The 27920-nt window shown below is 43.1% G+C and overlaps 1 protein-coding gene across 5 annotated transcripts in view; it reads right to left on the bottom strand.

The window, feature by feature from the left end:
* Window positions 1-27920, bottom strand: part of MYOF (myoferlin) — a 154222-nt gene that overhangs the window by 24795 nt on the left and 101507 nt on the right. For 2 of the 5 annotated variants that reach the window (XM_030334291.1, XM_030334292.1), the window contains 16 exons: window positions 27059-27222; window positions 24678-24792; window positions 23080-23185; window positions 21739-21884; window positions 19385-19558; window positions 18377-18485; window positions 17056-17133; window positions 13690-13871; window positions 13438-13596; window positions 13215-13313; window positions 12091-12252; window positions 10050-10215; window positions 6587-6663; window positions 4027-4083; window positions 2565-2576; window positions 970-1068 (listed from right to left, as the gene is read on the bottom strand). In XM_030334291.1, the coding sequence (XP_030190151.1) occupies window positions 970-1068; window positions 2565-2576; window positions 4027-4083; window positions 6587-6663; window positions 10050-10215; window positions 12091-12252; window positions 13215-13313; window positions 13438-13596; window positions 13690-13871; window positions 17056-17133; window positions 18377-18485; window positions 19385-19558; window positions 21739-21884; window positions 23080-23185; window positions 24678-24792; window positions 27059-27222 (1905 nt within the window). The remainder of the gene's footprint in view (window positions 1-969; window positions 1069-2564; window positions 2577-4026; window positions 4084-6586; window positions 6664-10049; window positions 10216-12090; window positions 12253-13214; window positions 13314-13437; window positions 13597-13689; window positions 13872-17055; window positions 17134-18376; window positions 18486-19384; window positions 19559-21738; window positions 21885-23079; window positions 23186-24677; window positions 24793-27058; window positions 27223-27920) is intronic. The other 3 variants (XM_030334293.1, XM_030334295.1, XM_030334294.1) reach the window with 2 other exon arrangements.

The raw sequence follows: 27920 nt of genomic DNA, 5'->3' as shown, positions 1-27920 counted from the left end.
GGAGCTCTCTGTGGTGATGGAAATGTTCTCTGCCTTGTTTTGGGGGGCAGTTTACACGTAGATGCATACAACTATCACAACCCATTGAATGGATTCCTTTATTGTACGTAAATTATACCTCCATAACAGAAACAGGAGAAGAGGAGGAACAAGAATGAGAATGAGGGAAGAAAGGAGGGAGGAAGGGAGGGTGGTTCGGGGACTGATCTACCCGACCAGTTTGATCATTTTTCCAAATTAGTGGTTCTTTACGTGCTGGTGTTTCTTGAGCTGCACTGAGATGTTATGATAATAAGGTGAAAATATGTGGAGGTTTTACTACTTTGATGGGGAAAATCATTTTAATGGCTAGATATTTCTCATTTAAATTTTTTTTTCCTCCCATGCAATGTTCTGAAAACTTCAGCATTTGCTTCTACTTAAGCGCATTAATTATAGCCTGAAACATGGAATGAAGAATTGGAAACTCAAAACATTAAACCAGGAGGTCACAGATAGCCAGATCTGCCTAGCTCAACAGTTCACCTTCCTCCTGGACACATGTGTCCATGGTTGTGATGGTATGTTATACCCATGTAACAGAATCAACTTTTCAGCTGGTGAAATGGATGCCTGTTTGGAGGACAGGCATGTTGACATTTCACACTGTTCTGTAAGAGCATGACTTTTAGGGTTCCTTGGGTTGAACTGGATAATTGTTGGCCTAATCAGTGTGGTGCCAACCCATTCCCAACCCTCTGTCAGATGCCCCCAGCCCCAAAGTGGCAGTCACATAACCATAAATTAACAGCTGTCCTCAAGCTCCTGGAATCTTGGCAAAGCCAAAGCCTATTGCAAGAGGACTGTCTGGGAAGCTAGAGGTGCCCCGGGCCCCTCCCCATCACCTCCTTTTGTCTTCTACTTAGCTCTGCCCATGGTCAGTTGCAATGGATGCCATTCCCTCACCCACAGCAGCACAGGCCCAGGTACCTTGAGTTTGGAATAGCCCTTCTGAAGGTATTGTCCACATTTTTCATGTTCCCCTGTGGAAGCATAAAATTTGCTCCACCAGTCAACGATTTCTTCCTCCTAATGAAAGACATCAAAATGGAAAAACCTTTATTTAGTATTGACGTGGATTTCCAATCAGTGCAGGAAAACCCATATGTAACAGGTAAGAGAAATAGGTACTTCTGAACCTGAAACAGGGGAGATGATAGGATTTTTGTTTACATGTAGATTCAGACTCAGCATTCATGATTCTTCTACCCAGAAGCTACAGGTGAAATGACCATCCTTGGTGGGATCTAATGCCCAGAGCTATAATAGATTCTTTTTTTAAAAAATATTTTATTTTATTTATTTTAGTTTTAGAGAGAGAGAAAAAGCATGAGTGGCGGAGAGGGGCAGAAGGATAGGGAGAGAGGGAATCTCAGGCAGGCTTCATGCTCAGTGCAGAGCCCCACATGGGGCTAGATCCCACAACCCTGGGATCATGAATGACCCAGCCGAAATCAAGAGTCAGATGCTCAACCTGCTGAGCTACCCAGGTGCCCCTAGATGATTTCTTACAGCCTATAGACACAATATATTCATTAGTCTGATTTTACTCTTTTAGCCTGTTGACTTGATATTTATATATACAAATTAATTAGATAAAACTTCCCTTATATGTTTTCCATTATTTCATTTCTTTAGTCCTTATAGCCAGCAATGCATTATAAAACAAAGCTAAGCTGAGAGGTGGAAAAACTGGTTCTAATTCCAGTCCCATCCTTTACGTGATAAGCTGTACTCTCACATTATAAGCCACATTGGCTTGGGCAAGTTATCCAACATCTCTGAGCATCAATTTCTTCATCCACCGAGTGGGTAAGAGCACTACCTGTCTCCATCTACTTCAGAGAGTTGTTTTGGAAATCAAGATCATTAGGAGAAAGAGCTTTAAAAATGATAAAATGTAAAACACAGTAGGGAGGCATTATGGGTCATTTAGACAAGTGGCTCCCAACCTGTCCTTGGGGTTTCTAATTCAATCAGCCTGGGGGAGTCCTGGGCATTCAGGAACGTTTTCTTAAATTCCACAGGTGATCCCATTGTGTGGTCAGTGTTCAGAACCTCTGGTTTAGACGGGTGGCTCTTGGTTGGGCAGAGGGGATAGCATATCAGAGTCACTTGTACAACAATTTAAAACTGCAGAAGCCTATAGTTTATTAAAGGCTGCTATAAGTTCCACTCAAATTTTTAACAAGAATAGAGCCTCATCAGACCCACCCGTTGCTTATTTTAATATACCTGGGAAAGAGTGATCTTGCTGGGGGGAAAAAAAACAGTGTCACCTGTAACATAGACTCTTAGTCTGGGTAGGGGCAGGGAAGGAACACTCAAGAAAAGCTATTTCCTTTCTGTGTACCATAGACATGCAAACACACACACACACACACACACACACACACTATACAGAATTATTTCCCCTTTATAGTCAGTAAACTAAGCCTGGATTTTAAAAAGTTTCTTTACATATCAGCTATAGGCAGAAAATCTAAAATGAATCTTAAATCTAGCAAAGCGTGTACAATAGTTACCTTTTCTGTCAACTGTTTATCACATATATGCACAGGAAGAGGGCAAACCGTGTCAGGTCACACAGATATGGAGACCCCATGAGCATCAGGTTTAAAGAGAAAGAGAGAAGGAGAAATTAATTTTCATGCATGCTTAGATGATCAACATTTTGATGGATTATTTAACGTATTCAAGATGATCTCATAATTAAACACACCTTCCTGGTTTCTTCTCTGAAAACGTGCACATGAGTTACAAATAGTATTAAAATGGAAGGGTTGGAGGTAGCCACCCACATCCCATGTTCTCAAGGGTTAGATAATCTCATTGTCTGCCAGCACAGTGGTCACAGGACGGGAGGGATGGGGGTGCATGGAAGTGTGGCCACTCATCAGTCTGCCCCCAACCTTTCATTTCACTTAGCTCCTAAAGTATTCCCCAAATTGGCCTTATTCTTATCCCTTCAAAAACTCCTGTCAGGGGAAAATCATGTCTAGCATGGCTGCAACATCATCATGTAGCTGCCTTTCCTTGCTTTTTCCCCATGCCTCTGTTACAGCACCAAATACAGATGCGTCCATCAACACTGTTCGAAGATGTCAAGTTTCTCGTGGTCAAATGCTTCCATCTGAGCTTCTGCATGGAGAATCCACCCCTGATCTCAGGGTGCATCCAAGAGATGAGGGAATGGTGAGCTCGGATGCTGGGCTTGAGTTTTCTTTCCGTGCCTGCTGGTTGTCACCCAAGTTTACCTTCAGGGGCAGTCTGAGGAACTGCTATCTAGACCCCCTTTCTGAAATCCTAACTTCATTTCTTATGTGAGGAGACAGTAGCTCCTCATTATAGGCCCTTCCTGCAGCTGTTGTATGAGGCGGCCACAGGGCTTCCTCTGTTAAGTGCCCCTTGGTGTTTTCTGATTGGCGTTTATTCAGTACACAGCATTGCCAAGAGAGGCAGAGAGATAGACAGATGTAACAGTTTGTTATATTAGATTCATACCAAAGCAGGATTAAAGGTTAAATCGCAGCCAGATTGAGATTTTGGAGAGAGGGACTTTATGCCAAAAGTACATTCACATTCTGAATGGTTCCTGAATTTTTTAAAAAGATTTTTAAAGTCTGTTTATTCACATCTATTTTTAGCTATTTGAAATCATTTCCAAGAAGAGAATAGTTCATGGTTTAAAAAGCGTGACTCAAAACAAATGTCTGGTTTTAAAAGTTAGGATTAATATGGGAGAATTTATTCACGCCCATTTACTCAGGAGTTCATGTGGAAAAGGGATGCGAGCATCTCAAGAAGCTTGCTTTATGGTATCTGCATGGCAAGAATCTCCCCGGGCTTCAAACAATCACATTTGCTTAAAGATCACCTTTCACTCCAAAATCTAGTATTAGAAGGAATCTGAAAGGAGAATTCAAGTCTTTAGACCAAGGTCCCCATGGTCCCAAGCAGCTTCATGCATTTTCTCATCATACATACATGCACTGTCGTTGGAGAAGCCATTTTGCTGAGTGCTGTTGACATACTGCTTAAACACTGGAATTGGAAGGTAATTGTTGAAATGGCCATGTAGGAATGCCCATGTTATCCAGCTAGCACTTACCAATTTGCCCCAGGCACCACCTTTCTTGTGGTAATGCTGAGCCCATTTAAGAACTCCCAGAGATCTGGGGCACCTGGATGGCTCAGTCGCTTAAGAATCTTTGGCTCAGGTTTGTGAGTTCAAGCCCCATGTCGGGCTCTGTGCTGACAGCTTGAGCCTGGAGCCTGCTTTGGATTCTGTGTCTCCCCCTCTCTCTGCGCCCCCCCGCCCCCGCTCGCACTCTGTCTCTCTCTCTCAAAAATAAACATTAAAATTAAATAAATAAATAAATAAATAAATAAAAAGGAACTCCCAGAGATCTCACAGGGCAACGGTGTGAGTTTCTGTGAGCACAGGACAGTCACCCAAAGCCCTAGCCTCCAGCTCACATCAACAGCAGCTAGTTTTGACTTACTCTCTCAATTTACCCAGATTAGTGGTAACGGACATACATTACACATATATCACATGTACATGTAATGCATGCACATCATGTACATGTAATATAGGACATCAGCAAAGTTGTTATTATTTGCTCTTCCAAAGCTCAACTTCATTCATTTGCCTTTGCCGAGATGTGTACTGTCTTCCCTAATGAATGGGTGGAGTCAGTTTTTGAGGGGAGATTCCAACCGGCCTTTCCTAACACAGTATGCCTCAGCTAGGTGTTAGCAGAACAAGCTGATTAAAGTCATGTACAGTATAGTAGTCCCCACTTATCAGCGGGGCATACGTCCCAAGCCTTTAGTGGATGCCTGAAACTGCGGGTGGAATTGAACCTTATATATATTATGCTTTTTCCTGTATACACATGATAAAGTTTAATGTATAAATCAGGCACAGTGAGAGATCAACAATAATAATTAAATAGAACAATTATAACAATATACTGTAATAAGTTTTGTGGCTATGGTCTCTCTTTTAAAGTATCTTATTGTACTGAACTCACCCTTCTGATGATGTGAGATGATAAAATGCCTAAGTGATGAGATGGGTGAGGTGAATGACGTAGGGGCTGTGACGCAGTGTCAGGCTACTATTGCCCCTCTGACACTTCGTCAGAAGGAGGACCGTGTGTTTTGGGACCGCAGTCGACCTCAGGGAAAGTGAAACCTCAGATCGGGGGGGGGGGGGGCACTGAACAATGGCGGTTCCCAGTGCTACCACCTCCAATCCTGTTCCGCTGCAACTCAGATTCTATGATGTAAACTAACCTTTCACAATGTGTTGTTCCAGTAGCCCAGTCATCGGTCAACTACTGTTACGAAATGAGTGACAATATCAGCATAGATTGGCCTTGATTCTTCTTGATCCCCCATATGTAGGGCTACCAAGGACACAGCAGGCACGAATAAGAATTGTTTGGCGATGGAAAGTAAGAAAACTGGAGACAGGTTACAGAACAGGATCTAAAACTGCCTTTTTCCTGGGCCGTTGTGAAAATGTATTATCAATCAAGGATCTTAAGTATACAGTACTTAATTTCTCCCTAGGCCACCACTGTTTTGGTGGGAATATGTGAGGTCGTTTGCAAAGCAAATGTGGTGTTTCACAGATTTGATATTGTCATTTATGACTGTGGAGGATTCCCAGGGAACAGAATCAAATGCACTGCGACACAGAGCTGGCTGTGGAGACCACATTTCATATGGTCCAGTTGTTAGTGAGCTTAATGAAGTGGGAAGGAAGTGAATTTTTTAAAAGGCACTGTTTATGGACATAACATATTAAAGTGCAATCATGTGCATTTTTTGGCCAGTTTGCACATTAAAACATGCTGTGAAAGTCCATCCTAAATGCCAACACAAACAGGGAGATATTTGATGTTTTCTTTTTTCTGGACTGAGACCTTTCTTCCCCCCACCCTCCCTTTCCTTCTTGTAGAATTGGCTGCAATGGTTCTAAAATAGGGTCCTGAGTGAGCATTTCCACCAATTTCTTCACCTCAAAACCACAGTGAATATAAAAATCTTAGATAACCCACACATGGGCAAATAGGGTCATTAAAAATCCATGACATTTCTACTTCATGCATGCACCCCTTCTTTGGAATGTTCAGTGCTACAAACCACTTCCTGAAATTTCTCTTTCTAGCAAATGGTATCATTCAGACTGTTCACACCAATGGTTCTCAGACCTGCCTGCACATTGGAAGCGCTTGGAGAGATTTTTTAACATACTGATGTTTACTAGGTCCCTCTTCCTCTTGGAGGGTGGGGCCTGGTCCTGGGTATTATTTTAAGTATCCCGGGTGACCCAGGGTAGAGGACATTAATCTACACAACGTCATTTAATTACTGATGAGTGTAAGATTCAGATTCTTTATTCTACCTCCATAAATTGGCTTGGTTATTATTATTTTAATTGCATTGAATGGCGGTTTGCCTGAATTCGCCCAATGCCTAGGCACCTGGAAAATAAAACTGATATTATCCGATGATCAGTTCTGAAACCTACCTTTGAAGCCAGTAATGGTTTGGTGTCTTCTATTTCAATAATGACGTCCCGGCAGGGTGGGGTAGACAGAAGGGAGGCTGCAAGACAAACAATTTCTCACCCAAGATACTTAGGAAAAAAACAGTACTGAACATTCTAGTTGAAGTTCAAGTTCAGCAGCCACAGTGGAAAGTAGACTTTACTCATGGGTAGGACTCACTGAGTGTACAGGACCATCCCTGAATGGAGAAGGTGACCCAGTAACTCATCACTTTTCCCAAAACGTGATGTAGGTTTAGACATTTTCTCTTGTCTTGGACAATTAGCCCAGTGCCTGTACACAGGAAGTGCTCAAAAAAGAACGGTTCAATTGTATCAAGAAAGACCAATGTCTTTAGAGGACATGAGCGGAGAAGGAAACTCACATCGGAAGGAGCTTCAGCTTCTTAGAATCTGTTCCCAAGACACAGCAAAGCAAAGCAGGGCAAACAGTTGCACATTTCAGGCCTGAAGCTGCAGGCGGCTCATTCGGCTCCGGTTCCCACGGTGGGAGCACAGGGAAGAGGCATCACCCTGGTTTTATGCAATTCCCAGAATACGGCTGACCCGGAACAACACGGGTTTGAACTGTGCAGGTCCACTTATGTGTGGAATTTTTTTAATGCACTATGGTACTGTAAATATATTTTATTTTCCTTATGATGGTATTTTTTAAAATTTTAATGTTTATTTTTTGAGAGAGAGACAGAACATGAGTGGGGGAAGGGCAGAGAGAGAGAGGGAGACACAGAATGTGAAGCAGGTTCCAGGCTCTGAGCTGTCAGCACAGAGCCCGACACGGGGCTTGAACTCACAACCGCGAGATCACGACCTGAGCTGAAGTCAGAAGCTTCACCGACTGAGCCACCCAGGCACCCCTTATGATTTTCCTAATGTCTTCTTTTCTCTAGCTTACTTTATTGTAAGAATACAGTGTATAAAATATACAACATACAAAAAATGTGTTAATGGACTGTTTATGTTATTGGTATTTAAGGCTTCTGATCAACATGAGGCTATTAGTAGTTAAGCTTTAGGGGAGTCAAAGTTGTACATGGATTTCTGACTGCATGAAGGTCAGTGCTCCTGACCCCTGCGTTGTTCAAGGATCAACTGTATTTGTGGCTCTGGATTTTGGGATTAGTGCAAGGGCTCAGGGGTAGCCCCTGGGCTCACCAGGTTTGCTTCCAATGAAGCCTCAGCCTAGGGCACGGGTGTGGGTGAGGAGTATGTCTACCCTTTATGGAAGACGGCATTGGGCAGTCAGACATTCAGTGGGAGGCCAGCACCCAGACAGAACAAACTGCAAAGCCAAAAGAACTCTCTGTTTAACCCACCCGTGTAGGACCAAAAGCAGGGGAAGGAAGACACATATTTTAGGTACATACCACGTGCCAGGGAGTGGACTAAGCCTTTTACGTACTGTATCTCATTTAATCCCTCAATAATCCTGTAGAATATGCACCATTATCCCCATTATAAAGATTAAAACACGAATTGAGGCTAAGAGAATCCAAGTTACTCACTTCAGGTTAAACAGCCAGTAGGAAGTGGAAGTAGATGACCTAGGGCTGTCTGACCCCAGAGCTTGTGTCTTAACACGCCAGCGCCCAGGGCAGAGTAAATGCTCAATGAAATGGGAAAGGATTAGGGGGACACTGGGGAGACAGGGAGAGTGACATTTACTGAACATCTGCGATACTCCACTTGCTGTGCCAGCTCATTCTATATCCACGCAGCACTCCCATCCCTACCAGCAGTCTCTACATTTCCAAAACAGGCTCCCCCCAAAACTTCTGCCAGCTACAACACAGGACGTGACAGCCAGTTGGGTAGGTGTGCGGGAACACAACTGTATGCAAGCTCCTTCTTAGCAGTTCTCTGCTTTACCAGCCTCACGTAAACAAAGCCTCAAGGACAGGAGGAAAGCTATTCTGTATGCTTCTGACACTAGGCCAGCCAATTACATTCCTCAACTCTTACTCTATTTTTGGTTTTAAGAAAGTACCAGATTCTAGTCTTGGGAACATTATGCTTTGCCCACCCCATACTCCTTACGGATTTTCCTTTTTGAAGAGTTCTCTGAAACCTTGACCATATTTCACATTAATTACAGAGTCACTAACCCGGAGACCTCTGCCTGAGCCCCATCCTACCCACCTCCCCTGCCCCCCCCGCCCCCCCCCCCGCCCCCCGCCCCATAGACACCAACAAGTCCACACTCGGAGGCCAGAGAAGGATTGCAGAATTTGTGATTTCACCGATTTGGATCAAAGAACTTTGTCTCATGAAAGCAGCAGGGGCAACGCTAGGACAATGGTTTCTCTCCATTGAGTAACCCCAAATTAAACAATGCTACAGTTATAGTAATCCTTGTTGCTATAAAAAAATGTTGCTATTTTAGGTACTATCAATTCCACACAAAATGCTTGGCATGGGAAATTTCTGGATAAACTCATGTAGGTTTATTTTTGCCCACGTGTGACTGTGGATTTTATTTTAGCCTCTTCTCTGAATCAGGGCTATAGGATGCTGAAACAGATGAGTTTCAGATGCTCTGTCAAATCAATACCAAACCTTCTGGAAGATTAAATAGAACTGGTTAGCAGGACAGCTGCTTAAACAGAAGACATCTGTTTCAGTCTTGAGGCACCGACGATCAGCTGAATGAATGTGTGATAGTTCCCCACGGCATCTAATCTCATGAAGCCAGGGGCCCTGGAACTTTGTTCACTATGCTGACCCACTCCCCAGCCCCTAACACGGACCCTGGCACACAGTAAGCTAAAAACAAGTCATTATTGAATGGGCAATAGCAAAATGCTATTCATTCGCTGTTATTTATTTGGAGCCCTAAGGTCAGCACCATGCCCCACTATCATTTACCTACGAATCATGTGACCTACGGCAGACAAGTCCCCAGCTTTTCCTCCGCGGATATAACAATGAAATAGTATCTTTCCAATGACATTGCGATAACGGGATGCGCTCATGAGGACGACAGACAAAGCAATTCGAAATGAAAATCCTCCCCCCGCTTCACTGCTCAGGAGGGGACCGCTGTATTTCTTGCTCAAAGCATTTATCACACTGACTGCAACTACTCATTTCCTTGTTTGTCTTCTCTGCTTGACTACATGAAAACATTATGAAGCACTTAACATCTCCCGAAGAGACAGCTTATGTTCAGCCAGGGATAGGTTACTTCAGAAGGTAACAGTTTGGGCGCTGGATGCCGCCCCCCCACCCAAACAAGGCGGGAATTCAAATCTAACTTTAGCACCTACTAACTATAGCACCTTGGGAAAGTTACATAGCCCACTGGATATCAAATGAGTTCTTCATCTGCATGAATATTTTTTATCTTGAGGAGGTCTGTGAAGATTTAATCAAATCTCACATGAAAAACCCAAAGGGATATCCCTTTTATAGATGTGAATTTTACCTTTTAGCTGTGGCACAAGATCCTCCTTTCCTGCATAAGGGTCGCAGCGAAAGCGGTCCAGGCGGTCGATGGTGCACTGCCCAACGACAGGCTTCCGCCCAAACTGCCTGTGGTCAATGACCTTGATCACCAGCGGAGGCATGTACAATTCTTCCTTGGGCAAGAACTGAGGATTCACAGAGGTAGGCGTCACTTCTCTGTAGCAGAACTTCCCAGTAAATTCTCCCAAAGGGACCAACCCAGACTTTTTGCCTGATTGGTATAGCCCTGGGGACTCACAGTACTTAGTTCAGGAATTTTATGTGCTAGGCAAACAGCATAGTGCTTCAGGACGGGAGCTGAGCCAGGCTGCCTGGGGTCAAATCCTGGCTCTGCTACTAGGAGTCGCTTGGCCTCAGGCAACTTTTCAAAGCCCCAGTTATCTCCTCAGTAATAGGAGGGTTGTTTAATTGATGTGTGTGAACTGCTTAGAATAGGGTCTCAGTGCCCAGTCACAGGATGCAGACTCAGCATTTAAAAGTAACTGAGATCAAACTGAATCTCCAAGGGAAATAACTGTGGCTTGGGAATCTTTTAGTCTTGGAAGTTCGGTGTCCACATGGAATGCTCATTTTTCCTCTACTCCTCCTGTTCTTCTGTGTGGAATTTGGTGGCCTCGATGACATTGCCTGATTAGGGAATCATGGGCTGGTCTTGGGGTCTGCCTGGTATGTGGTTCAGATACATTTCCATCTCTGGCCTTGCAAAGGAATAGAAGTTGGGGTTGACTGAGTGGCTTTTCTCCTGCTGACTGAGACTAGATTCAGACTAGAACGTGGGGGGTGGGGGAGGGGCTGGGGAGCAGGCAAGGGTGGGTGGAGTGGCCTGGGGCGATCACTTCCCGATTGGAATCGGGCTTGCAGCACCCAGGTGGCACTCCATCTGCACATTGCAGGGGGGAGGAGGACGGGCTTTGCAGCCGGAGGAACCTAAGTCCAAACTCTGGCCACCTACTTGCCAGCTATGTCCCTGGTGTAAATTACTTATCTTCTGGGTTTCCGCTACAGTGGGTGTTTAAGGAGTGAAAAATGCCTGTCTTGCAGGGTGAGAGCAAAGACAAAAGGCAGGGAGTATGAAGGCAGCCGGCACCCAGGGCTGCTGCTGTCGCCTCGCCTCCCCACATACCCACTGCCGCACAGAAGGTGTGGCCTGACACTCACTTGCAGGACCTGAATAAGGTGTCCCCCTCTCTAGGCCTCAGTTTCTTCATCTGTAAAAGCCCACGTTAAATCACGGGACCCTAGAGTTTGAGAATGGTGTGCTAGCGACACCAAATGACTAGGGAGAGAAAAGGAATGTGAAGGTCGTGGGCTTTCTACTCCATCAAAGCCAAGGAAATGCCTTGATTTTATCTCTTTGATATAGTACAGTAGGATAAGGATTTAACTGCTTTAAAAGCAGGAGGACTGGGTGACCTCTTCTTGCTCCTGTGGGGTCCTATGATGGAGAACCGTGAACCGGATCTGACGCTGTCCCATATTCCTAACAACCCGTGGAGCAAGGTGGGTGCCTTCCAGAAGCACCTGGAGGAGGGGCGCAGTCACGGGCTGTTAGGGCATGGCCCCACTGCCCCAAATGGGCTCCGCACCTGCCCTTCCCCAGCCAGCCAGTGCCTGTCTGGAGGCTTCCAGTCCATACACACTTGCAAGGGCAGGACTGAGGGTTATTAGTATTCTGCCCTCAGGGGACTGACCCAAAGCCTGAACCTGGTAGCTGAGCAGATGAAAAGTTTATTCTAGAAATACGTATTCTCATAAATATTTCTGTATCACTGGGGATGTCTAAAGCTTCAAGAAATCATCACTATGGTGTGAGAGTCTAAGGGACAAAAGTCACTGGCAAGGTGAATCCAAGGCAAGGTTTTTCTATTTGCTGTCAGAGTTTGGAAATATATAAACTTTGTGTGTGTGTGTGATTATATATATATATATATATATCTCCATATTTCGGATAAAACTCAGGTACTCAACACACATGGACTATTACAATCTTGATACTGTACCACTTTCATGAAGAGAACAGAACTTGGGAAGTTGGGTGTCTTCTTAAGGTTTTTGATCACCACTGATTCTACCCTTTCCCCTCCACACTCCACAATGAGGCTGGGGGATGTGATAGAAGCCATCTGGTAGTTCTTCATATTTCTTAAGCCCCAAGCTAGAATCTAAGAAAACAATATAAAGAGATAGAAAACCCAGTATATTAAAAATAATATTCAAAGGAAACATTCTTCCTTAATAACTGAGAAATTCTTTAAGGTTGACTGGTGCAGATTTGCCTAAAATCTCTGAGACTCTTACTCTGGAAGGCCTGTAGGTCATGCAGAGAAAGTGGTTTTGCCCCTTTTCCTCTGCCTGAGCTGCTAAAAAGCAGAGCAGTGAAGAGTGCAGGAATCAAATCCTGGCTGTGAACCCAGGCAAGTTAGTAACCTCTCTATGTCTCATCTGCAAACAGGACTGACAGCATTATCTATCACAGGGTCATTCCGAGGATCAAGTGTAAACTTCTTAACACAGCATCTGACATGTAAGCATTCAAAAAAGATAACTGTTGTTTAAAGCCATCTGTTTGGTCTCTGGAAACTCTTACCAAGACAGCTTGAGAATGGAAATCTCAAGGTAACATCAAGGAAGAGACCTTGAGAATGGACCAGACCTGTCCATCAAGCTACCTGTTAGCTCCATCAGCCTGTGTCTGCCCTGATTGTCTGGCATGTCAGAATTTCCTGTTACTCCCATGCCTCTCTCCACCTTGAGTCCCCTCTTGAGTCTCCTGCTCTCTGTGCGCGCGAGCGTGCACATACACACACACACACACACACACACACACACTGCTCTTTGTCTGCCTTCCCTCTCCCAGCTCTCCAGTGGACACGGGAAACTGAGAAATCTCCTGGATCCTAGTAAATGAGAACCCCAAATTCCCTCAGTAAGGCCGGGATTGACCTGTTCTTCTTGTTTCAACAAGCCTTCTATGTCCATGAATATTTCAGATTTTTGGACAAATGCTTTAGGAAGTTGGACAAAGCAAGAGAACAGGTGACAAGATTTCATTTCCCAGGTGAAGGATTCCAGTTCTGTCGCTATGTCATTTGATTTGATCCGTAAAACTTAGGGAGCTGCATACCTCAATGGCAGTGAGCTGGACCACAGGTCTGATCCCCTGGGGAACCATGTATAGATTTGGCGCCCTTTGTGAGGGAAGGATGGGAAGGTTGGAGCCATCCTGTAAAACAAACATGGAAATGTCAGTGCCTCTCTTTAGTTCAAGGGAATGGTGTCGCGGGTTGTTAACAAGTATTTTAAGCAGTTGCTATGAAAGAATATGTAAGTGAGAACTCAGTAAGTACCTTTTGCCTCAGAATCAGTTCTGCGGTTACAAGGACGTCCCCACAGGCTTTGTCTCCATTCATTAAGGGGTGCCAGAGAAGTTTGGGCGTGATATCCATTTCTGAGTTTAGCTTTACCAGAGGGGAGCACAAGCTTCGTCCTAAAAATTCATCTTTGCCCTAGAGAAACAAACAATCCTTAAATTCCCCAACAAATATCCCTATAAACTTCCATTATTCCCCAAGCCATCTTAGAAATTCTGAATTACCTACCACTTGGTCATTGTCAAAAAGTTCAATGACAACTTTGGGTGGGTTCTGTAGGACTGTCTGGGGCTCCCCATAGATTTCAATTTCATCAAATATAATCGTTTGGTCCCATGTGGGATTCAGAGTTGAGTGGATGATCTCAGTGGTTTTGCTTCGATGGAGGAAGGAGACATGAGCATATGGATCTAAAACAGAAGAAGAGAGGGGCGCCTGGTGGCTCAGTTGGCTAAGCGTCTGACTTCTGATTGTGGCTAAGGTCATGATCTCATGATTCATGAGATTGAGCCTTGTGTCGGGCTCCGTGCTGGGCGTGGAGCCTGCTTAAGATTCTCTCTCTCCCTCCTTGTTGGCCCCTCTCCTGCTCACATTCTCTCTCTCAAAACAAAAAATAAATAAATAAAAATAATAAAAATAAGAACTAAAACAGAAGAAGAGAGTAACAGTGAGGCCATGGCTAAAGTCCAGCTCCTCAGGACCTCTCGTTTCAATTGCATGTTCTTCCTCCAGGTGCACTGATCACAGACCCTCACCACCACCTGGGAGGTAGATTGCCAAAGCAATCATGAAAAAGAACAGAGCTGGAGGCATCACACTTGCTGGTTTCAAATTATATTACAAAACTATAGTAATCAAAATGGTATGGTAGTAGCATAGAAACAGACACATGAATCAACAGAACAGAATAGAGAACTCAGAAATAAATGCATGCATATGTGAGCAACTAATTTTCAATATAGGTGCCAAGAATGCACAATGAAGAAAGGATAGTCTCTTTGATAAATGATGCTGGGAAAACTGGATAGCCACATGCAGAAGAATCAAGCTGGAGCCCTGTTTTATACCATACACAGAAGTCAACTCAAAATAGACTAAATACTTGAATATAGGACCTGAAACCATAAAACTCCTAGAAGAATGTGTAAGGGGTAAGCTCCCTGATATTAGTGTTGGCAGTGATTTTTTTTTCTGGCTTTGACACCAAAAACAAAGGCAACGGAAGCAAAAATAAATAAGTGGGACTATATCAAACTAAAAAGCTTCTGCACAGCAAAGGAAACAATAAACTGAATGAAAACCCATGGAATGGGAAAAAGACATTTGTGAACCACATATATGATAAGGAGTTAATATCCAAAATTTGCAAGGAACTCATACAAAAGAGCAAACAGCCCAAATGACCCAATTAAAAAATGGGCAAAGGACCTGAATAGACATTTCTCCGAAGAAGACATATAGGTGGCCAACAGGTACAATAAAAGGTGCTCGACATCATTCATCATCAGGGAAATGTAAATCAAAACCACAGTGAGATATTAAGTAACCTCTCTATCCTGTTAGGATGTCTCATTATCAAAAAGACAGGAGATAACAAGCGTTGGCGAAGATGTGGAGAAAAGGGAACCCTTGTGCACTGTTGGTGAACATGCAGACTGGTGGAGCCACTGTGTGAAGCAGTATGGGAGTTCCCCAAGAAATTAAAAATAGAGTTATCACCTGATCCAGCAATCCCACTTCTGCGTATATATTCAAAGCAAATGCAATAATGATCTCAAAGAGATCTCTGCACTCTCATGTTCACCGCAGCATTATTCACAATAGCTGTGGTATGGAAACCACCTATGTGTCCACTGATGGATGAATGAATGAAGCAAATGTGGTGTGTATGTGTGTACTATCTATATATAATTCAGCCTTTAAAAAGAAGGAGATCCTGTCATTTGTAACAACATGGAGGAACCGGGAGGGCATTATGCTAAGTGAAATAAGCCAGACCGAGAGAGACAAATACTGCATGGTATCACTTACATGTAGAAGTTCCCCCACACCCCTTCAAAAATCAAATTAATAGAAACCGTGAGTGGAATCGTGCTTGCCAGGGGCTGGGGGGTATGTGTGGGGGGGAGGGGGGTGAAATGGGGAGAGGCTAGTAGAAGGGTACAAATTGCAGTTATAAGGCGAAGAAGGCCTGAGGACCTAATGTGTAACGTGAGGACTACAGTTGACAACAGTGTATTTTATAAGTGACACTTGCTAGGCGAGGAGAACTTAAGTGTTCTGTTACACACACAAGTGTAACTACGTGAGGTGACAGATGTGTTAATGCAATTGTGGGAACCCTTCCATCACGTAGTTGTATATCAAATCATCACTTTGTATACTTTAAGTGTGCAACTTTGTAATTTATACCTCAACAAAGCTGAAAAAAGATAAGGAAAAAAAGAAGGAATCTGTTTCTCCTCCATGCTAACTAACTTCACCAAAACTTTTGCAATTGCCTGGGAGCTGATCTATTTGAGCAATAGCCTAATATCTAACCTGAAAGTGTTGTATCATCGAAAATGCTGCTTCATTTTTAGCATTGCGGTATCACATGAATGGGGCTCTTTGTTTCTGCTCCGATCATATATCTTATGTCTCAAACTGCAAAGAATGTGCTTGAGTTTTAGGCAAATTCAGTCAAGAATTTGGAGAAGATTCTAACTTCAACTTTTAATGACTGAGTGCCCTCTGGTGGTGAATATTCAAAAATGTCTTCAAACCCCATTTGGAGATCCGTAGTATAGAGATAGCTTTGAATCTCCTCTCATTTGTCAGAAAAGGAAACCACTCACAAATGTTGGTTACATTAGTGCTTGGAACACACCTCACAACTGATGTGAGTGTGCCAGAGTGTCAGGCAACTGCTTTAAGAGCTGTTTCCATAGAGGCTCTGCTCCGTTCAAGTCCTGAAGGAGAAATCTGCCCCAAGTAGCCCAGATGGCCCCTGAACTATTCATGATCCCACCAGCTACAGCAAAAACTCCCACCAACCTTTTCCTCAGCCCTGCCTACAGCTTTCCCCTTAGATCCAGTCCAAAGGACACAAAACCAGCCGGGTCTCACGCTTTATGGTGCTGCTGGGAATTGGGGGAACAGGCTGTGGAGAGATCGAAACGGACTCCCAATGACCTCAAGCCTGGTGTTGTAGGCAAACGCGTGAACTTGTGATCTGTCAACTTGAGAGAGCTACAAAAAATATATAAAGGATCTTAACTTCCTAATCAGCCCAAGAACCCAGGGTATATGTATATATAGCTGTGTGTATAAGCAGAGAGCAGAAACTGCTTTTCTTCTTGGGGCTTTTTATTACCTGATCAGTTAATGATTATTAGTATTAAAAGACCACATATCTTCTGTGTATCTCCAACACCCAGCAGGAGTGCTCGACATACTCAGTGATTGTTTAATGACTGAGCAGTTTACTTCACACAAATCGAACTAATCTCAATATGGAAAGCCCTTTAGTTGTTCTCTGAGAAATCACTAAAAGCATCCACAAGCTAGCCTGCTATGTAACAACATGCACGATGGAGACTTTTGTGTCTTTACCTGAAAAACTATCCTTGTCTAGAGCCATGAGGTTTCTGGCTTGATAGATATAGCAGCGCAGATGGTAAATGTAGACTCCTGAAAAGAACAGGATGGAGGTTACTTACAAGAAACAGAACACTGGAATATTTGGAGATAATACATATTTCAGATCTACTTCTCCACAGTAAAGAACACATAGACTGCTGATGACACGTGCTCCCAAAGTAGTTCTGTTTCCTATAAAACAAAACCAACTTTAAAAATACTACAGTAAGCTTGGGGCACCCGGGTGGCTCAGTCGGTTAAGCATCTGACTTCGGCTCAGGTCATGGTCTCACAATTTGTGAGTTTGAGCCTCACGTCGGGCTCTGTGCAGACAGGTCAGACCCTGAAACCTGCTTCAGATTCTCTCTCTCGCTCTCTCTTTCTCTCTTCCCCTCCTCTGCTCGCACTCTGTCTCTCTCTCTCTTAAAAATACACATTTAAAAAATACTATAATAAGCTCAATGCAAGTGTTATCACTCAGGAGAACATTACTCCTGTTGTAGAATACCTGGATTTAGGCTACTGCTTGTCATCACAGACCTTTAAAATGAAACTTGGTTTCCAGGAGTTATAGAAATAGGGCTTTCTATACTATTTCAGCCCCAGATCTAGGAGACAGTTATCTGCTAAAAGCTGCTTTGATAGCTCAAAATCTTTATACTCTTTATCCTTATTGTGTTAATGTGTATACCCTCCCACCTCCCACACACGTGATCTGAGAGAGAGAGTAGGGCACTGTGATTCGGTGCACGGATCTGGGAGTCAGACTATCTTGTCTATAGTGTTTCCAAGCTGTAAGATTTGGGGCAACTTATTTAATCCTTCTGCATGTCTACAACGAGGACAATAATAACACCTACTTCCTCGGGATGTTACAAGGATTAAACGAATTAATATATGCACAGTGCCTGGCACATGCTAAGCCCTAGATAAGCATTTGCTATTATTATTATTATTATTACTACACAGCAGGTCTGTCTCATCCCAGAATGCCTAAAGATTATCATCGGAGCCAACCTTTACTTAACTTTTTGAACCTCTTTTTCTAATTAAAATAATCTTTTGGGGGAGCTTAACAGATAGAATCAGTACAGACTCTGTCAAAGTCAATGATTTGACAACCCTCCACCCCAAATACAATTTTTAAAACTATATTTTAAAAAATCCTCTCATCAGGTGATGGCAATGGAAGTCACACTTGCATGAAGACATTTTAATCATGTTTGGTGATGCAAAGAGTTTTCTAGAGATAAGTCATAGCAGTGGAAGGCACAAATTCATGTTTAAAACTTACTGTCAAAGTTACAAGAAACAATGGGAGTGTTTGCCCCAAACACGGTGGTGGCACTGTACTTCTGCTTTTCTGTGCTCTTTTCATCTCCTTCCTCAGTAGTGTCCGCACCCTAAAGAGGCAGAAAAGTCCATGAATGGTGCCTCATGACAAACAAAGAGGCAAGAATTACAAAAATCTGGAATGGTGCCTTTCAAAATAGACTCTTTTCATCCGATCACTCCATTTTTAAAGATGAATGAAGCCCAGCACAGCAAGTGACTTGCCCAAGGTCACTTAGCTGGAAAGCAACAGAGCATGAAGTTGAAGCCAGTCTTTCTGCCTCAAGGTCAGCCTTACCAAACCCGGATGCTGAAAATTTTAAAAAGGAAAGGCATAAAGGATAAATAAGGGGATTAAAAAGGTGGGAGGAAGACAAGAATAAGCAGTGGAAGCACACAGCAGGGTCAGTGTGCAAAAATATAAAAACAGGCTGTGTTTGGAAATGGCTCCCGACCACCATGTTGTTTTAGATGGACCACTGCCATTTTCTTATTCCTTCCTTCCACCGTTCTGCTTTTTCCCTCCCTCCCTTCATTACTGTGAGTCCATATAAATTATTCTCTAATTCCGTGAGCCATCCTTCTGTTTTCCTCCCCCTCACATCGGTATATTTAACACTCTTGATTTGTTGAACATTTGTAGTTTCCAAGGTATAATCCAAGGAACCTGTGCCCAGGAATGTTAACAGATGTCACCTGCGACCAGGGTTTTGGAACAGATGTATTTGGAAAATGCCTGATGAAACAACATTAAACAGGTGTGTCTGCAGTAGACCTTCTTAGAATCTTTCCTATATTAATGGTCTATTCATTCAACAAGAGTTACTGAGCATCTAGGATGTGCAGCTTTCTCCCAAATTATCTGCAGTCCTGCAGTACTGGAGGGGTCTCCATGGAGTCCCAGGTGTATCCAACACTCATCTATTTTCTCTACACCAAAATTTTTGAGCTTTGAGTATTTATTACTTACGAGGGCACCTTCAAGTTTAAAGATGGCAGCTGCACCATGTGTTTCTGAAGGAGCCATTTTTCTTCTCCAGCGTCTACGGCGAAAGGTATCCGAACTACGCTGTTTCCAGTGAAATTTCCAGCCAATTAAAGAAGCATATTCCCAGCCCTCCCGGTCTTCATATTCTTCCATGGCCTAGAACAGAAGTAAAACTTTGAATGCTAATGATAATCATAATAATAACAATAATAATATCCCTTAATTGATAAGGCAGATTATGTGGTCAATCAACAAATACGCATTGAAAATCTACTCTGTTCCGAGTCCTATGCTACGAGCCAGTGATACAACAAAGAAAGAAGTAGACACGCTGTCTGTCCTTGCAGAGCTGATGGACTGTGGGAACACTGAGAGATAACCAAGCAATTGCAATGGAATGAGACATTGCAGGAGAGGCACCTTATTCAGATTTGGGGAGGGTTAAGGAAAATGGATTCTTTCTTAACTTGCTTTCTATATTGTCATTTTCATTAGCTCATAAGACATTGCAATTGTGATACGGTTTATAAAACATTATTATCTCCACTTTATATAGGAAAAAGTGACACCACGGTCCCTAGGATTTAAATGTCTCATCTAAGCTGATAGCCGGCATAACTGATAGATCAGATATATTACTTCCGTAATAACTAATAACTTATGAGTATAGTACTTTTCATCTTCAAAATGGTTTTTACATAAATGCCCTCAGTGTTCGGGGCGCCTGGGTGGCTCAGTTGGTTAAGCATCCAACTTCGGCTCGGGTCATGATCTTGCGGTCCGTGAGTTTGAGCCCCGCGTCGGGCTCTGTGCTGACAGCTCGGAGCCTGGAGCCTGTTTCAGATTCTGTGTCTCCCTCTCTCTCTGACCCTCCCCCGTTCATGCTGTCTCTCCCTGTCTCAAAAATAAATAAATGTTAAAAAAAAATTAAAAAAAAAATGCCCTCAGTGTTCAATGTTGTATGCAGTTCAACAAATATGCGTGTCTACTGTGTGACAGAGATTGTGTTAAGCGCCAAGGAGGCAGTGAAGGACAAGACAAGACAGGGTCCGTGCCTTCGTGTGGCTGACCTTTACTGGTGGACATTTTCTGTAAATACCTTAAAAGTATTACTAGATTTAATAAATGCAAAATAATACTGAATCATATTTATGATCTCAGAAATAAGAGCTCTATGGAGGCTATAACCATTGTAGAGATTCGTTTTTCAATTTTGAATAAACATAATTGCAGGTCAAGCACAATCTTGTAATCACTGCTCTAGTAGTATTCACAGTGGCACTGAAATATTTCAGGTAGCCAAGAGTGAGGAGGTTAGGGAACAGGATCAAAGTCTCAACAATGCTTTTTGGTAGGACCGGACCAAGTTTCTAGTCTTCTTCCCACCCCCTCTTGGTGCTCTCCTGTGGCAGGCAGGAGGGAGCCAAGTGCCTCTAGGAACTTCTCACCCCATCAGAATACGGGTAGTTGAATAAGAGGTATTCGTTTATCAGTTTATTCATTCTCCTCCATTACTTGTTAGGAACTAGTTTCTGAGCTGGCAAGAAGGATACAAAGTAGACGGCTTCCCTCTTTGTGTCCAAGGAGCTCCCTGTCTAATAAAAAGTAATTTCATTGCACTTACTATGAGTCAGGCACTTTGTGGAACAGCCTTGCCTGCGTTCAAACACGGCTGGCTCAGTCATTTTAGACATGTGGCCTAGAGTCCATTTAACCTCTGTGAGCATTATCTAAAAAATGAGGATAAATGTGTATCTCGGGGATTACAGATAATGCGTATTCAGTACCCAGCATTAGAGAAGGCACATAACACATTCCACTTATTATTATGAGCAGTATTATTCCATTTCACTTACTATTATTCCACGTAAGCCTTATACTACCCTAATTAAAAGCATGGTATTATACCCATTTTGCAGATGAGAAAGGAAATAAAGCCAGGATTTGAGTCCTCGTGTATCTTATTCCAAGGGCTGAACTATTGCCACTACTTTCTTATGCCACCAAAATAATTTCTATTGCTACCTCTAGAGTGGTTCTCATTATTCAGCCTACTTCTGGGTCACCTGAAAAACATGCTGAAGCACAGACTGCTGGGCCGCACCCCTGATTCTTAAATCAGTAGGTCTGGAGTGAGGCGTTTCTAACAAGCTCGCAGGTAATGTGTTGTTGCTGGTTGGGGTGGGGGGCACATTTTGCAAACTTCTTTGAGCAGGCATTAGGCCCTTGATTGGCGAATGGTTTCTGTAGAAAAAGCAGAGTCACTAGAATTCTGTGTGCCACCCCCCCCCCCGCCCCGATTCCCCGGACGTAGCTTCCTCCATGGTAACTCTTACCCTTGCAGTACTTGAAGCGCTTTGTGTTAAATCTTTCTTGCGTTTTCGGACCAGCCTTCGCCGTCTATGAGTATGATACATTTTCTCTGCTGCAACCCAGGATTTGGGCTTATTATCAGGAGGAATGGTAATTCCATACTCCCAGCCTGGAACAGAGTTTGCAAACGGTTATCCCAAAGAGATGCATTTGCCAGATTGCTAGATAAACTTCCAGAAAACATCCAGTCAATCTCTCTGCTCCCCCATCAACATTCTCTGTGGTGACAAGGAATGCCACTGCCCCTTTCACTTTGCTGCAGTTCAGCCAAACTGAATACAGCTCTGTCCCCTTGGATCCCTCTTCAAACTGCTTCCTTTGCGCCCACGAGGTTCTCCTTCCCCTTTCTCCCTCCAATCACTCATGGTAATTTAGTGCATCTACGAATAAAGCACAGTGCAAGAGGCAGATGGGGACAGTGCTGAAGGGTGTCGTCTGTGTAGCTGCACAGCCAGGGTTTAAATCCCAGCATCACCACCGCTGGATGTTCACTAAAAAACATCCTTGCTGGTTAGTAAACCTGCCTATGGCCTAGTTTCCCCAGCAATAACGGTAAAGAATACCTTTTTAAAACAGAGTTCATCAAAATAATACATGCAAATAACTAGGACTATGTTTGTGCTCAGTGCTAGCTATTATTATAAGGCCTGGCGTGTGCATCAAGATCAGTAAGAAATTTATTATCTAGTTGAACCCTTCTGAATTATGGTTGTTTTTTTCTTTCATAAGGGAAAAAAAATCAGATTTTCTCTTTTGATATTTCCAAATATTATAGTCATTTAACTTTACTTTACTATTCATTGAAAAGGATAAACAGCATTAACAGAATCTATGTCAATAATCTACATTATTGTATGTCAACCTTACTTAAAAAAAAAAACAACAACCACAACAATCTGCATTATTGCTGAATAGGTTGACTTTTAAGGCATTTTACAGTCTTTCTTCCTGAGCTACAGGGTCCTGAGTGTGATGTTCCCAGGGAAGCTATGGGTGTGATTAGAAAAGAGAAAGTCCAAATTCCACTTCCCTCCCAAATTCTCGCCCTGGATCTCCAGCATCTCAACGTGCAGCCACCTGGCCCCCTGTGATCTTGTATTTTTCACTCTTGATGCCCCCACACACACCTGTCCAAGCACTTGCTCGTCCTTCAGATTTTGCATCTGAAGAGTCACGGCTAATATCCAAGACCTGATTGTCACAAACCAACAGAAGTAAGACTCCTCCCTGCCAAGGAAACTTTACTCTGGTTAAGCAGGGCCTTGCCGCAGACAGCCCGGCGTGTAACAGATCTAAAATGTTACCTTTCTCATCCACTGCTCGATTTATGTCATATACCCATGCGTCATCTTCCCATTCCCAACCTGGAGGGCATGTCAGCTCGCTGGGCGATGCTGCTTTATCACCGTTCTTTAAAACAAAAACGAAAAAATGGAGACAAGTAAGTCATAGGGTCCAATAAGAAGCAAAAGTGAGATGGTACCTCACATTTAACAATGGTATTCACGTGCTAACTTAGATGCTACACTCAGAAGAATCTTTAATCTCTATGCACAACTGCTACACGAAATTAGTTTTTTTAGAATACCTTCTATTTCCACTGTTAGGGGGTATGTTGGGTTGAACCATGGGAATTGCTTTGACCATCAAAAATGGTCAAATATCAGCAATTTCCTGTGTTCAGCTTAAAATTATGAAATGGTACAACTGTCTTTATGAGGAGATAGTAGGAAAGAAACCATCAGAGATGGAAAAAGTGTGGAAAAAAACCATGTTTTTAAGTACAAGGGAATGTCACTGGAGGTTCTAGATGCTAATCGTGTAAGATTAAGCAAGGTTTAGGTTAAATACTCACTTAAGTACTGACTGCAAAACCGACAGTTATGAAAAAAAAGTTCCTAAGAACAGAAGTAAAGGTGGTCCATAAACACATGGAAAATTACCCAGCCTCACTTTAAATTAAGAGTGAGAAAATGGAGATGACATCAGGGTACCACTGATCATGCAGTGACAAGGCTGTGGCAGTTTAGGAAAACAGCCCTCTAAGAAGCTGTTGCTGGACATTCAAACTTATACAACCTATTTGAAACCTGTTTGGCAATACTTATCAAAATTGCAGATGTACTGAAATCTGACCAAACCAATCCAGGGATCTTTCCTGGAGATAAATTTTCACAAGTGAATAAAAATGTACGTATAAAAACATTTACTGCTGCATTGCTTAAAAAAACCTAAGACTAGAAAAAAAAATGTCTACAAGGAGAGGATCATTTAAATAAATTAGAGAGGGTGCATATAATAAAACACTCTGCAGGCATTTTTTTAAAAAAGTTCACAGTTCTACATGTACTGATATCAAAAGATGTCCACGATACACTGTCATATGGAAAATATAAGTTGTTGAACTGTACACACAACACAATTCTATTTAGGTGTGTGTGAGAGAGAGACATAGAGAGAGAGACAGAGAGAGAGAGAGAGAGGAAGGAAAAAGTTATATAGTTGAGCAAGAACAGAAACATGTTTTCAGTAGTTACCACGGGGCGGGGTGGGGGTGGAATATAAATCTGGGAGAATTACTTTTCATTTCCTTTTATGCTGTTTGAATATTTTAGAGACATACACATTCCACTTGTGCTTCTTAAAACGAGTTAAATGATAAACACTTATTTATTGCGCAACTCAAATTTTACCTTGTACCAACATCTAAACAGGCCCAGTGACTTCTCCAGAGAAAATAATTTATAGGTGCACTTGTGTGGCTTAAAGTTAAGGTAAGGCTGTTCAGAACACGAGACAGAGCAGAAGAGAGGGGGAGGCCGCGCCTCATGGTCGGCGGGTTCACGGGTCGTGGTTCCAAAGAGCTAGGGTTGAGGCTCTCTCTGGGGAGCAGCCCGCTCACCGCATCGGTGTAGGTGTCCTCGGCTGCCTTCCACTCGCCCCCGGGGTAGCGACTCTCATTCTGGTACACTTCATCCGTGAACTCCGTGTGACCTGCGTCCGCCTCAGTCAACAAGCTGCGGGTGAGGCTCGGGTTACCAAAGGAGCAATGGAAGCCAACCACCCCGAGCTCGGCCCGATGGTCGGGAAACATCTACACAGGTTCCCTCCTCACTCTACCCCTTGGGTTCTCCACTCCAAACTCCTCTTCCTGCTAATAGCTTCTGACATTCCTTTGAAGAAGGGGTCTGCGGGAACAAGGAGACCTAAATTATAGAGCACTCCTCCAGTTAGCAGGCCTGCTCCTTCTCAGTAATTAGGGTGGGGACTGGGAAAACAGTTCTGTGGGCAGCTCCTTATAGAGATCTTATGCTCCATATTTTTGTTTCAGTTCGGGACCGTTCAGCTTTTTTTTTTTTTTCCCTAGCAAAACTCCTGGCTAACAGTTCAAAAGAATAGGATGTTGTCCACCCTCATTCCCCCTATTTTAAAAAATTGAGGGGAGACAGTCTCATGAGGCCAAGTGTGGAAATTTTTACTCATGGCTTGCACGGTCTACGTAACACAAACTGAAGGGAGGAGTTTACATTTTCTGGATAGTTCCTAGGTCGACAGCCAAACCAGGTCATTTAAGACTCCGGACTCCATTTAGGTACTTAAGAAATCCATACTGACTCTCTGCCAGGCCAATTTTCCTCTTGGAGTTGGAACTATTTTGACAACCCATAATGGAAAGTATGGAGGCTCCAACTTTGACTGGAGTGTTCTGCCAGGTACCCACTCAAGTGAGGTTTCTTTTTCTTTCACCGTGGCCCTACATCTTTTCCCTGCTGCATCCTCCCCTAGAATTAAGCACTGGAAAGAAATCAGAAAGCAAGTAGTCCCAACTCTTTGTATAAATTGAGCTCATCCCGTCATTTCTCTGGGCCCCCGAGAAGGAGAACAGAAGACCTGGCTGCCGCCTCTGAGGTCCCGTCAACCCCTGACATGCTTTGACCCTTCTACTTTTCCAAACACAATGCCTCTGCCTTTCCCTGTCCTCGCTAACCTTTCTTCCTTCTGTCCAATTCAGATCCCATTTCGCTTCTCCTCACCAGCAACCCCAACCCCATCCAAAGCAAGCTGTTGTGGGTTAAAAGCAATCATGTGGAATCATCCGGTCTTGACAGACCAGACCAGACCCAGCATGCTCATTGGCTTCCTTCCCCAATGCCTGTGATCACAGGAAACAAATGTGGACAGAGAGGAAGAACTCCAGCTTGAGGCCTTAAGATCCAGCTTCACAAGCTCGTTTCCTCCAAAGTCAAGTATGCTGTGATGAGGTGGGGAAGGGGAGCTCTGGTTCCAAGGGTGTTGGCAACTTGCAGAAACCCAAACTCCCGGGGACACATGCTTGCCTCCCCTCTACTGTTTCTTTCATTTTAACAACAAGCTTTTGAGATACAATTCACCCATTTAAAGCATAGTCTCTACTGTTTCTTACAGACATTCCAGAAAAATAATTGAGTGCTGGTTTTGGTGCCCAGGCTGGACTGGTACCACTCACAACCTATGTGTGTTTGGGTAAGTTATTTAATTTCTGTAGTTCTCAGTTTCCTCACTTGTGAAGTGGAGATAATGCTATTATTTGTTGGGAGATAATTCTCTATGAGTTCTTGTGTTTCTGCACAGTTAAGGATGTTTATATGAGGAATAATCTTGGAAGACAGAGAGAGTGTCTCTCTCTCTCTCTCTGGAGCAAAGGCCAGCGGGCTTGCTAACCAATTGATTCTAGTTCCCTAAGCTCAGTTTCCTCTCCTGTTACACAAACCACTTCATGTTTAAGTACCATCTGACCATCTCCTTGTCACTCTGTGGGAACTGACTCCCTATTCCCACAGAGTGACTAGAGCAAATGTTAATTCTGGTACAGCTATTGGGGCTGGCTGTGAAGTCCTTTGTCTCTGACCCAGGAGTCCTGAATCTCCTTCCAGCATCCATGGAAGTATAGCAGGTGACCTTGTTTGCTTGTTAAAAATCTCAGACCCTTCATAATTTCTGACACTACCTACCTTGTAGAGCTGTAGTTCAGATTCAACAAAGTGATTAGCACACTGGTGCTTAGTACACTGCTTGACACATTCACACATAATAAGTTCTCAACAAATGTTAGCACTAGGTGCTTTTTGTATTTCCTTGTTTTATTATGGGGCACCAATGACATATTTCAAGTTTCTATGGACTTGTGTTCAGTGAGTGTTACATAAATATTTCCAAGAATGATGATGGAGAAGATTCATTTAGCACTTTCTAGAGAAAGGCTTCATTGTCATCCCTGTTTTCTTAGAAAGTGGAAAAACTTACCTTCTTTCAGGATCAACTATCCAGTCTCCTTCCCATTCCCAGCCTTTTGGAGGTAAAAAGAATTCCCTCTTGAGTTTTATTTTTCCTGTGACATCCGAAAATTTATGACGACCGACTAATCCAGAAGTGCCCCATTTTCCAAACATAAGAGCCTGATTTTCATACTGTTAAAAACAAATTAGAGAAACACCATCAGAGAGCAAGAAATAAAGCCCGCCTCTAAATGTTTAAGCCCATTTAAGCTAAACAATGATAGAAAGTGAAAAACCTTTATACCTAGAAGGTAGGGACCTAACTCGAGCTGCTACTGATTATGTAATTTTGGGCAAATCACTCATCTTTCTAAGACTCAGTGTTCCCATCTGTTAATTGGGGATAATACTACCAATTCTCATAGAATTGCTCAAATGTGCAAATGATTGTGAACAGTGGTATATCACACTAGTTGTTTCCATTATTATACTGAATGGCTCCAAATGGTTCTCTGAACCTAATTTTTATTTTAATTAAAAAAATTTAAATATAATTTATTGTCAAATTGGCTTACATACAACACCCAGTGCTCATCCCAACAGGTGCCCTCCTCAATGCCCATCACCCAATTTCCCCTCTCCCTCCACCTCCCATCAACCTTCAGATTGTTCTCTGTATTTAAGAGTCTCTTTAGTCAACCTAATTTTTAAAATACCCACAAAAGTCATCAATTTATGAATGTGCAGGCTTCTAAGAGTTTACTTGCAAACAGTCTACTGTCTAGAACTTAGGGCCCATTTCCCCACAGAATCAACATTATAATTGATGGTACATTTCCTAGGCACGCTACAAAGAACCTGTCTGACATATGAAGGTCCTTTAAGGGCCC

This window comes from Lynx canadensis, chromosome D2 (genome assembly GCF_007474595.2).
Source record: "Lynx canadensis isolate LIC74 chromosome D2, mLynCan4.pri.v2, whole genome shotgun sequence".
NCBI classification, from domain to species: Eukaryota; Metazoa; Chordata; class Mammalia; order Carnivora; family Felidae; genus Lynx; species Lynx canadensis.
Note: the sequence above shows the minus strand (reverse complement) of the source record. Positions and strands in the feature narration are given on the sequence as shown.